We start from the raw sequence: 14954 nt of genomic DNA on the forward strand, positions 1-14954 counted from the left end.
GTGCCAAAACTGAGAAACATGAGTTTCTGTACAGCCTTAGGACTCTAAAAACGTCCCTCTGATTATAATCAGTTCAAGGTGGCACAACTAGTGTATCTCAAAGATGAATTTATCCTTATTTGCCATACATATAGATCAATGGGACACAATAGAGAGCCCAGAAATAAACCCAGGTCAATAAGGTCAACTAATATTTGACAAAGGGGGAAGGAACATCAAATGGAGTGAGAAGAGCCTCTTCAACAAACAGTGCTGGGAGAACTGGACAGGAACATGCAAAAAAAAAAAAAAAAAAATGAAACTAGACCACCAACTTACACCAAACACCAGAATAAATTCAAGATGGATAAAAGACTTAAATGTAATCTGTGACACCATAAAAGCCCTAGACGAAAACATAGGCAGGAAAGTTTCAGATATCCCATGTAGCAATATTTTTGCTGATATATCTCCTAAGGCCAGGGAAGTAAAGGCAAGAATAAACCAATGAGACTACATCAAACTAAAGAGTTTCTGCTCAGTAAAAGAAAACATTAGCAAGATGAAAAGGGAACAACCATATGGGAAAATATATATGCCAATTATAACTCAGATGAAGGATTGATCTCCAAAATATATAAAGAACTTATACATCTCAACACCAAGAAGACAGACAGCCCAATTAAAAAATGGGCAAAGGATCTCAACAAACTCTTCTCCAAAGAGGACATACAGAGGGTCCATAGACATATGAAAGGATGCTCAACATCACTAGCCATCAGAGAGATGCAAATAAAAACCACAATGAGATACCACCTCACACCAGTCAGAATGGCCATCATCAACAAATCAACAAACAACATGTGTTGGCGAGGATGTGGAGAAATGGGAACCCTACTGCACTGTTGGTGGGAATGCAGACTAGTGCAGCCGCTATGGAAAATAATATGGAATTTCCTCAAAAAACTAAAAATGGAACTGCCTTTTGATCCAGCAATTCTATTGCTAGGATTATACCCAAAGAATCCTGAAACACCAATTCAAAAGAACCTATGCACCCCTCTGTTCATAGCAGCGCTATTCACAATAGCCAAGTGCTGGAAACAGCCTCAGTGCCCACCTGTAGATGAGTGGATCAAAAAAATTTGGTACATTTACACAATGGAATATTATGCAGCAGAAAGAAAGAAGGAACTCCTACCATTTGCGACAACACAGATGGAACTAGAGAGAATTATCCTTAGCGAAATAAACCAGGCAACAAAACACAAATACCATATGATAGCGCCTAATGCAGGAAACTAATGAACAACACAAAAGAGCAAAACTGAACCAGAGGCATGTAGACAAGGAGCAGACTAACAGTGACCAGGGGGGAGTGGGGAGGGAGAGAAGTGGGGGAAAGTAGGGGAAGTTTCTAGTCAAGGAACTAGTATAAATGACCCATGGACATGGCCAATGAGGGGAAAAGTGAGACAACTGTAATGGAAAAATAATAAATAAAAAAAATATTACAAGTAGGTCATTGATTTTGTGTGTGAAATAGCTGAATCAAGTTAACCCTTGGTGCACTTTTAAAATGGGGAATAATTTAATCATTAGGAATTTCTGGTATAGAAATGTACTTTCTTTGAAAAAGAATACTTAATTTTTAGATGAAATTTTCCTGAATAACTGTCTGAAAAGGGCAAAAAGTGGGGAAAGATTGATTTTATTCTTTACACTGAATCCCCACAGTGACCAAAACAAAAAGGTCTTTGTTAACATGTGGCTCAAATAAATTACTATTTACTTGCCACAAGTATTTTCAAATAATTTGGTTTCTCATATGTGTTATTTGTGCTTTTCTAAAATTTCAGTATCATAAACTATTACATGTTTTACCATATATAATAATGGAAATTTTCTATTCATTGATTTTTAAAAATTAGAAGTATTTGAATATAAAATTCCAGTGAGCACTTGCAGTACAACACAAGCCTTTCAGAAACTCTGAATCAGAACGACTTGAGAGTTATCCAAGTATAGGGTTGTGATTTTTTTTTCTTCATTCCAATGCCAACTTAGATCTTAAAGAATTATTGAGGGTTAATAGGAAGGAATTCTGAAGATTGTCATCTATCATGCTAATCCCTTGTAGAAATGCACAGTAAATTTGTTGACTACCTGGTGGGAAGGGATAAGAGCAGAATAGATTTCTGGAAATAGTCTACTACTCGATTATGTTTCGAATGAATTGTATTTGGACACTGTGTTATAAGGAAGTGAGATAAAGTGCTTGTTCTCTGACTTTTTCAGCTAAGAATGAAACCTTGGCATTGCCAGCTGAATCTAAAACACCGAAGGTAGAGAAAATCCCAGCACAGCCCATAACAGGTAATGAGATTTTCGTGTCATTAACTTTGAGAGAATAAAAAATATTTTTTCAAATGGTAAATGATTGACAGGCTTGTACTTTTTTTGCAGTGAAGAGCCAGTAGGAAATGCATTTTGATCATAAGCACAAAACAATAGGTGATACTAAATTCTTAATTTAATGTTTGGAAAAACAACAGATGCAAAATAAACTGTTGAATCATATAACTGATATGTAATATGGAAACTGTATTTTCACTCTAAGTGAAAGTTGTTTTCTCAACATTCTGATATATTTTTATGCTAAAAAGTAATACCTGGTTTTAGGTCTTTCCTTTTATGTAAAGACATGAGACCATTTTTTATTTCTTCACTTTCTCAAGTGGTCAGTTGAATACTATGCCAATATCCTTCACAAATCCATACCTTGAGATATACATCATTTAGCAACAGTATCTGTGGAAGATTAACAATCCTAATATAGATAATATGTAATAGTTCATTAAAAATGCTTTAAAGAATAAATGTGGTATGCTTTTCCTCAGCTTATCAGGCATTACTAACAAACATTAGGCATTTCTTCTATGAATGAACTGCCCAAGTCCAGCCCACTGCGGACACAGTGTTCTCTGAACTACAGTTTTTGCCAGAGCAATACCACCTTATCTAGGACTGGGCAGAGCAAACCTCTGGGAAGAATTTCCTGAAATCCACACTTAGCAAAGTAACTCCAATCTAAAGTAATTTTTTAAATCCATAAGATTGCTATAAAATTGAAGTATTAGTGATATTTACCTTGTACTGAACTCTGGAACTCATAACTATTCCAAAGAAGATAAAGACCAGTGGGGAAATAAAATAACTTGATTTCAGGAAACCAATGCAGGTAGGGGTATTTCTGACAAAGCAAGAAGTACATGGTTCTGCCTGAAGGAAAAAGATGGACCTTCCATCCCTCACCTTCATTGGGGCTGGGCAGAGATAGAAGCTATTCAAAATGGTAAAATACGTTATTTGGATGAAATTCCTAGGCAGTTTTCTGATTTCAGTATAATTGTTCAACACCAGTAAAAACAGGCATGACCCAGAGGATGACTCCAACTTCTTTTCTGTCCCAAGAGTCTACCCAATTATATTTCTCTTGGCACAGTGTCTCATGAGAGAATCTATAGATTTCTTAGTTCTCTGCCAAATCGTCCTCAGAATTTTCTACTTCAGAAACACTTAGTCAAACACCATAACTTTTTATTCAGTGTTATTTTGTTATCACAAGTTCTCACCCTGCAAAAAAACTCTGGAATTGTCTACCTCACAATTCACTCCGGATCTCAGTGATCCTAGATTTTATTTTTTAAAAACTATTTAGCTGAGGTTGTCTTCACCTTTGATGTAGCGCTTGGAGCAACCTTGTGGCTGAACTTTTGAATCCTTATCATAGTTTCTACACAGTTCCAGCCTTTGCATGTTGACTGCAATTTGAAAGAGAGAAATAATATAATGTAATAGTTCTAAATAAATCTTTTTGCTCTGGGTCATTATTTCGTTTGCCCATCAATTCATTTATTTAATAAACATTTATCATGTGCTGACTTACTCTACCCTAAACATGCACTAAGCCCTGAAGATAAAGAGAAAGAAAAGGCAGACAAATAAAAAATTATGATTAATCTGATAAGTGCTTTCATGGAGGTCAGTTCAGTGTGCTTTTTTGTAACAGGTGGGCAATGGACCAGACCCAGAAGGGAAAGGTTGGGAGCAATGTCAGATTGGGCACCTGGGGCAAGCAAGCTGAGGAGTCTTTAACAGAAGGAACTTGAAAGTAGTGAGCTTTGTGTCAGTTATTAATTCTCAAGGGCAACAAGTGTCTTGTGGTTTTTGGTTGTTTCATAATTTTATCTTAATTTGTAAAGTTGTCTTTTTTACCTTCTAGTGTCTCCTGAATCAGTTCCAAGAACCACTAAACCCACTGTATCTAGCGCGTTAGACATTTCAGAAACAACACTGGGTAATTCTAAGAAGTTTTTTTTTCTAAAATAAACAAAACCCTTCCAGCACCCACAGAAAAGAAAAGTGACCCAATACCTTACCTTTCTTCTCTTCTCTCCCCTCCTTACAAACAATAGTTAATCTTCCTGTTTCTTGGATCAATTTTATTAAAGAATTAAGAACATGTTTTGATCCTGGTTAATGATTATTTAGGTAGCCCTGGATGCTAGATGCTAAGTGCAAACCCTTTTCACCAGCCTCTTGGGATGTACAGAAAAACAGAATGCCTAGAGAGGTGGGGGAAACCTGGAAGTCCTGACTGTCTGTGCTTTCTGTTTTGATTAGCTTTTCCAAGTCTTGGGTGTACTAAATATGACAGAATCCCCAAAAGTGTCACGTTTTCTAATAAGAATTTCATGCTACACGTTAGCTGCTTCCTGGCCCACGAGATTCTTAGTTGCTTCGTTCTCTTCTGAAGAAAAGGAGTGGCATGTATTTTGTTCTGTACTTGTGATGTTGATCATTTATGCCACACAATGGCCCTTTGAAAGTGTAACTTCAAATTTGAACAGCTATATAAAATTTTTCCAGGGAAGGCCAGCTATTTCCATGAAAAGCATCAGCCGCCCAGTGCACACTCTGTTTTGAGCATGCATCATGGGATCGTGGTTAAGCCATGTTGTCGAATCCCAATTCATACAATTGCTAACTGAATTCTTCTTTATTGTAGTTCTCAACGAAAAGACCCCGGAAAGATTGCAAACTATTCTAATACCTAGGTTTGAATTACCACTGAGCACTCTAGGTAAAAATTATTACACACTATTACTCATTATTACCTTGGAAATTTTATGCATGCTTGAGTGACGTCCTTAGACTAATTAATTCAAAATTGTCTCCTCACAGAAAAGAAGAGACACTTGGCTTATAAAACAATAAGCTCCTCAACACCAAGTTTTTAAATGTTATAAAAATCTTTATTCTATAATTTAGGTCCTAAAGAGTCTCTCTCTGTAATGAATCCTTTAGTTTTTCTTTTTGGTGGTCATATTTTGATGTTATATTTGACTATTCTAATTCAAAATTATTGTGTCACTGTATAAATTATTTTCTATATTTTCTCTAAATATATTTTATTTAATTGTTTCTCTTCACAGAGAAGATATATTTATAATTTATGCAGACTACTTCTTAGAATTCTTCAAATTTCTTTCTGAGCACAATATCAAAAAAGTTGGTGGGGATGAGCTTAAATATAAAGCCATGTAGTCACCAAAATTCTAATTTTAAGAGCTAGTAGATGGACACTTTCTAGTTCAGATGTGTCTGGTGCTTAATTTGAGTCTAAATGAAATATATCTAAAAGCATACATACACAAAGCTGAAGAAATTAGAAAACTAATTTAATAGTGAAAAGAACTCAATCTTCAAATATAGTGACTTGATTATTTTTTAAAAAGCAGAAAAAACGCTTTATTATCTAGGATTGAAACACAGGATTAAGAAATGCTATTAACAGTCCCTTACTTAACGTGAATAATTTGCCTTTTTGTGACTGTTTAGCAAAATCTTTTCTCTGTTACTTGCGCCTCAAACCATAACACTTCTTATGTGTTTCTTTACAGCTCCGAAAAGACTTCCAGAATTTCCTCAGGCAAAAACACCCTTCCTTTCTGAGAAACCTGGGGGCACCTTGGGTAATAACAGCACCTGAAATCTGGTGTTAAGATGTGGGTGGTGATTGCTTAATTCTGGAGGATACATTTACTGGGTCCTATCTCTACAAACCTCAAAGAATTGATGAATTCCAATAACTTGGCCAAACAAGTGGTTGATTGGGTTTAAGAAAACAACAACTATTTTGATTGGATTTTTATAAATTTAATAACAGTCATCAGTCTCTTAATTCCACGTAGCACATTAAGTTAGTTTTTTGTCCTCAAAAACATTGAGAATATGATGCCAGACTTTGGTTTCTCTCTAGTCACTAATCAAATGCTCTCGGGATGGCTACATATCGATTTCTTCTTGGTAGATTATGGCTTTTCATTGGATTAGTATGTGCTTTTCATTGCAGGATTTTGGTAGTCAACCATACCAGCAACCTATTTCTGTTTCTTTGTCCTCCCCCCAAAATCTTCAGCAAATTCCCTTTCTTTTTGCTGTAGCTTCAAGTGAAAAGCAATGGACTGTACCTATAACTAAAACATCTGAAGATTCCAAGGTTCTACCACCTCAGACTGGTAATTGCATTCTTTTTTTAAAAATAGATTGGTACAACACTATTAAATAACTTCTCATTTTTATTTCTATAGGTTTCTTAGTTGATTATCAATATACTTTGTAGTAAATGGTAAAGCTATAAATCATTCCTAATACTTAAACAAATCTTTTCTTCTCAGTACAAAAGCAAATGCTTTGCATTTGTTTTAAAGATCTATATTTTAACATCTGGCTATCTAATTAGAATTTTGGCCAGAAGATGAACTATGCATTGGCTCATCAATTTTCTAGAGATCTCCTTAGTGACATGAGAGTAGTAACAAAAAATAAGCATCGTTATGGGTCTGACTTCACAGTATGAATATAATGTTTCCTTTGCAGGTAGATAATTTGCTTCTTTTTCAGCAATGACCTGTTTTTTTGTTTTGGTTTTTTTTTTTTTGAGTGGCAATTATTGCTATTTATTGAGCACCTTGTATGTGTCAAACGTGGTACCAGATGTCTGGGAGGGAGCTGTATGACTTGGGACCGATGGACCAGTGATAGGACATTGCATCCAGGATCTAACTTTAAAAAGGCTTCCCAGCCCCTATGTATTCTCAAGTCAACTGAGCTTGCAGTGAAAATGAGCAAGTATAGCTGAGTGGGGGCAGGGTAGGTGACTCTCACTGCCCCTCATACCATTACCTTATGTTCGTCAACAGAGAACATTTGAGTCTACTATGTGCAAGATATTATTGCTAACTCCTAATATCTGTCAGCATATTGTGATGTAAAGGGAAGATCACAAGTCTTCGCATTAATACTGGACTTTGTTTCCAATTCTGGCTTTCCCACTAATCATATACTTTGGCTATTTTTTCTTGTTTTCTGGGTCTTAGTTTGCTCTTTTCGTGAACTGTGGCAATTGGCTTTTTTCTCCCGACAATTCTTGTGTTCCACCTCTAAAACTGATTAAGGGAGATATCTCTCCTTTTTTTAAAATAGATTTTTCTCTACTAAAAAGTTTCCTATGTATATTTTCTTTGATATCTAGCAGTCAACTAAAGAGGATTAATATTCAGAATATGAGAATTATAAGAAAACCTCAGAATCCATTTAGTGTGATTACTTCCACAATTTTTGTTTTACTTATTTGTATTTTAATGTTTTGTGTGCTTTCTAGCTGTGTTTTTTTGGGAGCATATATAATATAGTATATGATGTTGTTAGAAGTTCAGGATATATATCTTATATTTTGTGGAATTATTTAGTAAGAAGTCCATCAGAGGACCAGTTGGAGAAAGGATGAGAATGAGCCTTCAGATACATAGATTTTAGTCAAATTATCTTCTCTCTGATATGTGTAATGGAATCAGCTATCAGCAAAAGATACAAAGATGTATCAATTAAAGTAGCATGTCTGTTATTCTAATATCTCCTACTTTTTCTAAAGTGGGAAAACACTTAAAGTTAGCTATAGTTGTCAGCCAATCCAGAGAAGCCTCAAACTGGGTCTTTCTAAACCACAGTCCCCCTAGTCACTGACCCAGACTTAGTGCCATTATTTAATGTGAGTATGAAAATACATTAAGCAATCCAGGTCACCTGAGTCCAAAATCTGGGTCCTGAGTAGGGTTTCATACTGAAGTATGATAGTTTATCTGCTACACTGCAAAGGCCTGGCCTACTTCCCACGCCCTTTGTGAGCATCACTTCTCCCAAGACAAACACTTTGGGGGCTCACTGGGCCAGATGACCTCTTAGGTCCCTTTTATCTCTTGGCTTTTGGTGTGTATCATATGGGGACACAGGGTCCCCCAAGGTTTTCCTTGAGCAGCCTCTAGCTTTTTGGTGTCTATGATTATTCAAGAGCGAACTGACCAAAACCTCAAGGAAACTGTATGGAGTTTTAATGCCTAGGACATGAGTTACATATAAAGCCTGTATTGAAGCAAACATTGGGAGTGAAGAGAATATGTTGGGAAGTGAAGGTTGAAGAGTTACAAAGAGACAAAGATAGATGAGATTAGAAATCCCATTAAAGGCAGGGTTCTTTTTCCCTTATTTCAGAAAAGGAATATTCTGGTTTTGCCCTTTTGTAATATAACTAGTGCCTAATGTAGCAGGCAGCAGCTTTATTATTCATCTGCTGGAGAACTTCCAATATCGACTGCCAGCCCTCTGGATGAGTGTTGGGGTTGTCGATGGCTGTAGCAGCTCAGTAGGTAATGATTGCAGGCATGAGTGTTAGCGCAGGACCTTCCTAGCCTGCCCTTACTGCATTTCACTTGCGTATCTCTTCTCCTTAGTATGATCCTTGGGCCACCAGTATTGGCATCCCTGGGGAGTTAGTTAAAAACCCAGAATCTGGGGCTGTGCTCTCCAAATCTGTTGAGTCAGCATCTGCTTTTTAACATGATCTTCAGGTGATTTGTATGAACATTAATTTGAAAAGCACTACCTTATCATTATGGTCTGTAATATTTCACAGGGGACAGATAAGAATAATCAAAAGTGGTTCATTGTAGGACAAGAGGACTCAATTTAAGATGGGATTCTCAGGGTGGGTGATTTTTCTTTCCTATTTTTGCTAATGCACACAAAAATGCTTACATCTAACTCTTGCGTAAGAATTCTGTAGCATCTCCCTAACATGCTAAATTTCAAATTAATATTTATCATATACATTATATATCATATACATTATTTGTGATTTAAAAAATTGATATAGTCATGCCATTCTTTCATTGATTTCAGCCTTTCTTATTTCTTGTGATTGATTTTGTGTGAATTTATACATGCACTAACTATATTTCCTATTTAGTTTCAATGTATATGAAAATTTATTTTATTTTCCAATTACTTGCATGGTTTTCAAATGTAATCATTTTGAGAATGAAGAAAAGAAATAGGTAAAGATAGTACTGGAATGCTGGCCCATAAAAGCGTTGATCCCATTTTTAGTTGTTATATCATTTGAAGAAACGATATATTTTAGCTTGTATTAATGATATTATAACAAAATTAACTCACTTTGTTTTCTCTGTTGGAATACAGTGAATCTATATTTACTATGTCAATTCCCTTCAATCAAACCAGCAGGAACACACCTATATTTGAACAAAGTTAGGTTTATTTACTCATTGCAACAATAGAAAATACATATCATGAGAAACTGGGGGAACTTTTAATAATACGGTGTTGAAAAGGACTTACTGTAGGATTTGGTCTGTGTTAGGTGATTCAGGGGAATGTGCAAGGAGGTGAAGCTTTGCTCTCAATAGGATACTGTCAGAGAGTGGAATAATTCTGTAATTGAATAGCTTAATAATTTTAAATGAAAAGACTAGAAGAACAGACTGAAGCTCAAGTTGTGATTGGTAATGAAACAGTTAGTCATATTAGCCAGGCTATGGGGACATTTTTGTGTTTATTCATTTATCTGTGTTCCACATGATTACAGAGAGTTCTTGTTTTCATCTTGATCCATGTTAGTCACCAAGTGGTCTTGCTGAAATTGGTGTTCTTTCAAATTGTTGATGTTCAGCAGAAAACATCAAGCCTAGCTGTGGGGGCCAAACCAGCACTGGATGTTAGGGGCTGCTTTTCTCTTTATCAACCATTAAATGTCATTTATCAATACCATTTGTAAAACCCATTTTACTTCAGCATTTACTGCATTTGTTTTCCACATTTACTTCAGATTCTGTATCAAATCATCGTAATGCATGCTCTCCAAAGAATTTCTGTATTACTTTTGGATATAAAAAGTTTTGTGGAAATTCTAACTTGCATGCTGAATATAGAAATCCCTGGGTCATTTCAATAGTTTATGACAAGAGTAGGACAGGGTATTTGGAATTTGGAATATTCCAGGAAATCTGAGTAGTATAGTCATTAAATATATTCTTCCCCATTTTCAGCCTATTTTCCTAATCTTTCAGTAGTGCTGCATTTTGTGATCTTATTATTTGAATTATATTTTATATTAAACTTTCTCTAAATTACCTTTAAGTAAGATTGATTGATTTTGATTCTCTTGGCAATTCCAATTCTCCTTAAGGTACAGAAAGAAAATTACAAAGATCTGCTCTATAATTACATGCCAGAATGCCAACTTATTTATACAGTCTGTATTAAAAGAAAGTTGGCCAGACTTTAGAAATACTTTAGTTCTTGTGACAATCATTTAGAACAGTCAATCTCTTTGATCATAAGGAGAACTGGTCTTATACTCTATTAGAAGGCGGCCAGTTGACTATGATTTCTCTGTTATTATAGATCAATTTTCAGAAAAGCTGTTGGTACCTTCCACAGCCACACCCATGAATTGGGCACTGCATGTATGTGCATATACTTGTTGATTATTTCTTCACTGGAATAGTATAATTTTGGATATACATAGCAGTTTTCTATTAAGAGATTTAGAGTTGTATTTATACCATAACATTGATCCCTCAGAAGTCCCTGGAGGCCAAGAGAGTTACCATTTTCTTTTATCTTGAGAAGATATGGGAGACAATTGCCTTTGAATAGGCAGAGGAGCAAAAACTAGATCCTCATTCATTTCTTTCTGAATCTCTCCTACAAACCACTCCATGTTACAAGTGAAATAATATCATATAGCTTGCTTTGAAAATTTCACAGAATAGTGCAAAAGAGTAAACCAAAGGTTTTCATTAGGTCCAGGTGCCTTCTAGATTTTTAAGAAAGAGCAAGTAGACCATAAGAAAGGCTGGCAAGACCCTGAAGTTTATTCTCATTGTGAATGTGATTACTGATCTGTGAGCTATAGGATGAGACAGAGCTGGCTTAATAACCAATTCAACTCTTTACTATTTATGTGGCTGTAGACAAGTGATTTAACCTCTTAGATCCTCAGTTTTCATTCTATTAAATGAAATAATATATATATTTTTCATTGGGTTATATCTTAGAAATAATATGTAAGCCACTTAATCTAATTCACAGTACATAAGGGGTGCCATGTTACCATTTTCTTAATACAGTGGATTTTTGCATTGAATGCATCTTCTTCCTACCACCCTAAATTTCTTGAAATACTATGATATCTTGAATTTTCTAAAGATGAAAATAAACACATTGAATCATCCTGGATTATATAAAAGAACCATTTCCTTTATATATGCTTAACAATAATAACTATAAGTTACCTGATTAATAAAAAGAAGGAAAAGAAGGGAGAAGAAAAAAGACCCTTAAGCTTGTATACATATGAGCATACCAAATAATTTTTGAATCTGCATATTACCTGTATAAAAACTTTTAAGGAGAATGGAAGGGACATATACTGTGTTATCTGAAGAAGCCTTGCACCCACATGGGAATGGCCTGATGTCCTATTAATCCCACTCAGCCATACTGTTCACTTCGAGTGGCATTCTGTAAACTGGGCTCAGGCCTTGCCATGGCTTAGGGAGTCAAATAATGCCATGGCCAATGCTGTGTTTTCTGTGGACATCATTGTTGGGAGAAGCAGGTTTAATGCTCTGTATTTATCATTCCCCAGATGGGGTTTATGCATGATTTGTTAAGCCTTTGTATGGTTGGAAGGGGTGGATGGAAATCAACTTTCTGTTTCTGATTTAATAATGCCACCAGTTAAGCCTCCTTAATTCACTTGATCATCCTCTTAAAAGAGCATCATGTAGTACCAGGAGGAATTTAAAGCCCAAATATAATAAAGGAAATGGTTCCTCTATATAATACAGTATGATTCAATGTGTTTAGTTATTTATTTTAATATGCTTTATTGTTTATGCTATTACAGGTATCCCAATTTCTTTTCCCTTTTTTCCTCTCCACCCAGTGACCCCCCTCCCTCAAGTTGCCCCCCCTTGGTTCATGTCCATTGGTTGTGCATATAGTTCTTCTCAACTTCTTCCTATCTACTCCACTCCCTCCTACTATACTTCTTAATTCCTGTACCATCTCCCTCCCCTTCCCCCATCCTCTCCCCACTGACCTCCCCCCGCAAATGTTCCTCATACCCATAATTCCCCTCCCACTTCCATTGCCTACTCAATCTGTCTTTGTTTCAATTCCCTAGCTTCTGTTGTTGGTTGTTGTGATACAGTTTTCATTTGAATGTTCAGAGTTTTGATCCTCCTTCTCCTAAACAACTCCCTTTAACATTTCATATAACAGTGGTTTGGATCTGATGAACTCCTTCAGTTTTACTTTCTCCTGGAAGCACTTTCTCTGTCCTTCTATTCTGAATGACAGCTTTGCTGGATAGAGTAATCATGGTTGTAGGTTTTTGCTTTTCATTCCTTTGAATGTTTCTTGCCAGTGCCTTCTTGCCTGCAGAGTTTCTTTTGAGAAATCAGCTGACAGTCTTATTGGGACTCCTTTGTATGTAATTCCCTTCTTCCCTTCTTCTCTTTTGCTGCTTTTAAGATTCTCTCTTTATCCTTAATTTTTGACATTTTGATTATAATGTGTCTTGGTGTGGTTCTCCCTGGGTCCAGTTTTTTTGGAACTCTCTGTGCTTCCTGGACCTGTAAGTCTATTTCCTTCTCCAAGTGAGGGAAGTTCTGCTTCATTGTTTTTTCACATAATTTTTCAATTTCTAGTTCTTCTTCTTCACCTTCTGGCAGCCCTATTATTCGGATGTTGGCTGGCTTATAGCTGTCCGATAAGTTTCTAAGCCTCTCCTCATTTTCCTCTTTTCTTGTTTCCTCTTTCTGCACTGGTTGACTGTTTGTTCCTTCCCTACGTTCCGATTTGTTGATTTGATCTCTGGTTTTCATTTCCTCACCACTTGTCTTGTATGCATTTTCGTTCATTTCAGCAGGGCTAGCCTTCATTCCTTCCCTGTCATGTTCAATATCTTTTGTTAATTCTGTAAGCTGCCTTATGACTATATCTCTGAACTGAGCCTCAGAAAGATTTCCTATCTGCTGCTTCATTAGATTAGATATTTGCTGTCTGGTCAGCTGTGTCACTGGGATCTTTATCATGATCTGTGCCATCCTGACCATTTTGTGTTTACCTTTGCTTCCCAGGCAGGGCTGTCACACCTCCTATGCTATAGGGGGCAGAGCCCCATGCACTCGTCACAGCCGGGCGACCCGTCTTACCACACTGTGGCATTTTCTGCGGGGGTAGGGGTCCAAGATGGTTTCCTGCCGTTCACTCTCTGTTGAGAGACTGGGAGCCTCCTCCTCCATCCCCACCCCCTCCTGGCCTCACAGTCCAAAGCAATGGAGGTCTGCCTTCCCCGGCTTTGGAATCGTAAGCTGACAGGTCTGGTCTGCAGCCAGGGGTGCTCCCCAGGCACTTCTCGCCTCCTAAATATGGGTGTCTGTGCTTACCGCTATCCTGCCTCCGTCACTGCTGCTGCCGCAGACAGCACAGCTTGAACTCTTCTCCCCGGATTCGCCCCTCCTACCTGTCTGGATGAGCACCACTTCTTTATAATTTCATATGTTAGACTTCCATTTATTTTCTGGAACTTCTGGTTATTTCTGGTTTTGCGGTAGTTGTATTCCTTCTTAGTTGTGGAGGGAGATGGAGCGTGTCAGTCTAGGCCTCCATCTTGGCTGGAAGGCTCTCAATGTGTTTATTTTCATCTTTAGAAAATTCTTCTGCCTGTTCTTTCCACAGGCTGTCCAGAGAAACTGATTTTTCCCACCAATTGTTCTATGGCTTAGTATTACTAAGACAACTACTTATTCTGGCAAAATTATTTCCCCTTGGACAGTAAATGGTTATCTTTAGACTTCCCTTGACAGTCAGAACTGGGATGGTAGACCCCAGTCTTTTCATTAGATTCCATTAAAGGGAACTACTTTTAAGAGTTTATCACTAATTATTTTCAGTGTTTAATTTTTTGAGTACTTTGTAAGACTTGAGTAAATTGCTATATGCATTTAAGCTCTACCAATTACTTAAAGACTTGAAAGATGAACTGATCAGTGTGCCCAAGGATACCTGTACTAGTTGGGAAGTTCTGGCCTAGGTGGTTTGCTTAGAGGTGTTGAAAAGAGGTTGAACTCTACATATGTTGATTAGCATAGGTCTGGGCCACACAACTGGATTAAACCCTAGAGGGGAGAAAAAGTAGGAATGGGTGGTGGTATTGATGCTTTGAGAGAAGGAAAATAGAATTTAAGTGTAGCAGGTAGTTTACAGATCTACTGTGGCCTCTCAGAGATTTATAACCTCAGCCTTTGATTTTACTCCATGAGTATTTTTTTCTTTTTTTCAAGAAATATTTTCACAAATTTCAGGGTTAACCTGAAAGGTAAGTTATTTTCTCATGAACTGAAGAAAACATTATTTATTTATTAAATGGTACTGAGAACTCTGTGTGTGATGTTTATAAATGCTTTTCTCATCAGCTATTTATTGATAGTATTATTATATTTTCCCATTGCCTCTTCATAGATGCTTTTAGGATTCTG

General features: G+C 36.6%; 1 protein-coding gene across 1 annotated transcript in view; it reads left to right on the forward strand.

Annotated features, from left to right (window-relative positions):
• ABI3BP (ABI family member 3 binding protein) overlaps positions 1 to 14954 on the forward strand; it is a 266911-nt gene that overhangs the window by 126480 nt on the left and 125477 nt on the right. Inside the window, exons 10-14 of the mRNA XM_090276076.1 lie at positions 2278 to 2355; positions 4265 to 4339; positions 5051 to 5125; positions 5946 to 6017; positions 6489 to 6563. Coding sequence (XP_090132202.1) covers positions 2278 to 2355; positions 4265 to 4339; positions 5051 to 5125; positions 5946 to 6017; positions 6489 to 6563 — 375 coding nt within the window. The remainder of the gene's footprint in view (positions 1 to 2277; positions 2356 to 4264; positions 4340 to 5050; positions 5126 to 5945; positions 6018 to 6488; positions 6564 to 14954) is intronic.

This window comes from Furipterus horrens, unplaced genomic scaffold (assembly GCF_987537825.1).
Source record: "Furipterus horrens unplaced genomic scaffold, mFurHor1.1.pri manual_scaffold_1, whole genome shotgun sequence".
NCBI classification, from domain to species: Eukaryota; Metazoa; Chordata; class Mammalia; order Chiroptera; family Furipteridae; genus Furipterus; species Furipterus horrens.